Raw genomic sequence first — 3,273 nt, forward strand, 5'->3', positions numbered from 1 at the left:
AACCCCCCCCCCCCCCCCCCCGACCTGAGACCTACAGGAAAGGGCATTAGGCAAAAGGTCTAGGTACTGACTGGCTGAATGGACAGGGAAGGTGGAGAATATTCAGAGATTTTGGAGAAGCAGGATGGGACCACTGCTCCAGGAAGTTTTGATAGCACCAAACCCAGGCACCTTTCAGGCCTCTCTGAGGCAGCCAGGCAGGACCTGCCTTTCCCTTTCGTTTTCGGGGAAGGCCAGCAGCTCCCGACGTCCCCAGCGGCAGGGAATCTTTGCCCAGTCTCTGGCCCAGGGTATCCCACTAACATCCGAGTGGGTCCTGGGTCTTTCAGGGCATGGGAGAGTCCCATAAGACGATACCTCTTTGGTCTGGGGCTGTGGTAGAGCCCGAGGGTCAGGTAAGATGCCGGTCAGAGGAGTTTGGGGCTGGCAGCAGCCAAAGGGAACTGGTGGCCTAGGGGCCTAGCAGAAGCTGGGTGGGCCGGGGCCTAACGTGGGGGTCTCCAGCGGAGGTAAGGAACAGGTCTGAGTGGTGGGAGAGTGAACGTCTGAGACCGGCAGCCCTCTGCGCGGGTCCCCGTAGGCGCGCGCCCCGCGCTCACCCGTACGCGCGGCTCGGTGAGGTTGGTCCACACAGCGATCTCCTCCCTCATGCTCATGTCGGGGTAGCGGTTCCTCTGGAACGTGGCCTCCAGCTCTTGCAACTGCTGGCTCGTGAAGTGTGTGCGTTGCCGCCGCTGCTTCTTTTTCTTGGCTGGGTCCTCCGCGCCGCCGCAGCCCGCGCCGCCCGCGCCACTGTCCTCGGGCCCCTTGGGTTCTCCTCCGCGCTCCTTCTCTGCAGCAGGCAGGACGGAGTGCGGGTCACCTCAGGCTTACGCCCTGTAGCACCCCGTCCCGGCTCCAGCGAAGTGCCGCCATCAGTGCGTGTGGCCCTCCCTCCCACCAGGGGCCCTGGGGACTGTAAAGAGCCCGCTGGGTGCTGGTCATCAGTAGGCACCTCTGGTTTAGCGTGCCATGAAGAGGCCTTGAGCTGGAGCCGCGGGCCTGGGTTCCTGGCAGGGCAGGGCCTGCTCCTGCAGTTCGGCTCAGGATAGGGCTCTGCTGCTGATGTCACCGGCAAATGTATGCTTTTTTTCCGGGCTCTTGGGGGTCAAAATCTTGGGGGGGGGGTGTCTATCTCTGCTTGTTTGAACTAGGATCAGATCTTTGCAGCCTGAAGCCAGCAGGTCAGTGGGGCAAGAGCCAGGTGGTGGCCTGAAGCCCCCTCACGTTCTTCTCCCCGGAGCTGTGTGGGAGCCCCACTTGGCCGGCATTACACATACAGGTTCCTGGCCTTACTTCCAGGCCTGCAGTCCCGAGGCCTAGAAAATCCCTCCGACCGCAGCCTAGACAGACAGAATCTGTCTAGGTGACCTCAGGCTTTAGCCTCTTTCTCTTTGAAGCTACACAAAACGCATACAGTCATAGAAACATTGAAACATAAAGAAAAGTAATTTAAAAACAAAACACAGAAGCCCAGAAAAGCCCACAGCTCTCTGCCTAAAAACACAGGGCCACAAATTCTCAAAAATAGGCAGGTAAAAAACAGAGTAAATGTAAATTAAGAAGCCAGAAATCTCCGTGCAAACACACCTCTAACTAAGTACAGAGCTGTAAGTGTATAAACTCCAGGCAGACAGGCATTTATTTCTCCGGGATTTTGAAACAAATCAGTGTACTGTTTTTGATAAATTTTAACCCCTTCCCAATAACGCTATTGTAGGGATGATTTTTAAATCCCAGAGAAACACATCATTATAGTTAGATAATTTTAAGTCCCCAAATAATACTGTAAATGGATTTTGAGAAAATCCCGGAGAAATGCGCCATTTTGGATCGACTTTTAAAAATCTCCTGAAGGGTACCGTTGCTTGTAGATATTTTAAATTCCAGAGAAACACAGCTAATATATTCTTTAAAAATCGAAAAACACAGCTAAAACTGTCAACGCATCCTCATGGATCTGTTTTATATATCAATCTATAACTATACATTTCCCTGGTTTTTAAAAATAAAAACCAACCGAAGATCCCACTTAAAAGTTTTGAAAGCAAAAGTAGAATTCAGCGTTGTTTTTTAACCAAGCAAACAGAACCTCTCAGAGAAAGTCACTTAGGGATGCAAAACAGAAGCAAATAGAGATGAGATACGCGGAGAGAAACACTCAGCAGTGGATTAAGAAATGAACTCAGAAGAGGCGTCCAAGCCCGGGGAGCGGGGAGCGGGGAGCTCGGCGGCGACGCCAAGTTAGGACCGCGAGCGCGGGAGCGGGCGGAGACCACCGGGCCGGGACTGGCCGGGGATTCACTGCGCCGCTACCCGCGCCGCCCACCCGCCGGCCCAGCTCGCGGAGGGGGAGAAAAGCTCGGGGTCGGACAAAAGGGCAGCGCGGAGGGAGACGTGCCCTAGCTGAATCCAGCTGGAGCTGCAAAGCCTATAGCTCCGGGCTCCGGCCGCGCACGGGGGCCGCGATCCCTCGGTCAGGGTTCCGGCCGGCCCTGCCCGGAGTCCCGCCGCGCCCGTGGGCCCGCTCGCCCCCGCTGTCTCATGTCTGTGCCTTCCTTTTACTCGATGTTTCCCCCTTCCAGTTTGCCCTTCCCGCCCGTCCCATCTCTTCGGTCTCTTCCCTCAGTCTGTCGCCCGCTGTCTGTCAGGGTTGTCTGCTCCTCTCTCCGTCTCTCTGGCACTTTCCCTCGCCCATCTCCCCCACTCCCTGCGCGATCTGCTCCTTTCCCGTCTTCCGAGCGGCTCCTCAGCACCCAGTCGCACGAACCTAACTTTTCTTCCTGTTCTATTTGCTCCTGATCAAGAGCGGCTGTCAGTCCAATCCTCCGGTTGTAGGCTCGTGCATCTGCCAGTCTCTTGGCGCGTGGGGACCGCGTGGAAATGCCTTCGTGTGTGTGTGTAAATGTCCGTGTTCATCGTCAGGTCGAGAACGGGAAAAAGAGAGCCCCTGACGCTCCTGGGGCGGACAGAGAGCCTGGCTGTGCGGCGCGGGCTCCAGGCCCCGCTCCCGGCTCCCCGTGCCCTGCGCCCGGTCGCTCCGTGCGCCCCGCGCGGGAACCGCGCTTACCTGGCAGCTCCGTGTCAGACGACTCGCTGGCCGAGTTCTCGAGCGGCTCGCGGGGGTCGGCGGCGCGGGCCAGGTGGAAGGCGGGCCCCATGTCATGCGGCGGCGGCGGGGGGGGCCGGAGCCCCTCCGGCAGCCGATCTAGGCTCATGCCCCCCTTGAAGGCG

The 3,273-nt window shown here is 57.7% G+C and overlaps 1 protein-coding gene across 1 annotated transcript in view; it reads right to left on the minus strand.

The window, feature by feature from the left end:
* PITX1 (paired-like homeodomain 1) overlaps positions 1 to 3,267 on the minus strand; it is a 6,263-nt gene extending 2,996 nt beyond the window's left edge. The window contains exons 1-2 of the mRNA XM_008584272.1: positions 3,110 to 3,267; positions 600 to 832 (exon numbers count right to left, since the gene is read on the minus strand). Of these exons, the coding sequence (XP_008582494.1) occupies positions 600 to 832; positions 3,110 to 3,257 (381 nt within the window). The 5' untranslated portion in view covers positions 3,258 to 3,267. The remainder of the gene's footprint in view (positions 1 to 599; positions 833 to 3,109) is intronic.
* Positions 3,268 to 3,273: the final 6 nt, after the last annotated feature.

This window comes from Galeopterus variegatus, unplaced genomic scaffold (assembly GCF_000696425.1).
Source record: "Galeopterus variegatus unplaced genomic scaffold, G_variegatus-3.0.2 Scaffold3193, whole genome shotgun sequence".
In the NCBI taxonomy this organism is placed as follows: domain Eukaryota; kingdom Metazoa; phylum Chordata; class Mammalia; order Dermoptera; family Cynocephalidae; genus Galeopterus; species Galeopterus variegatus.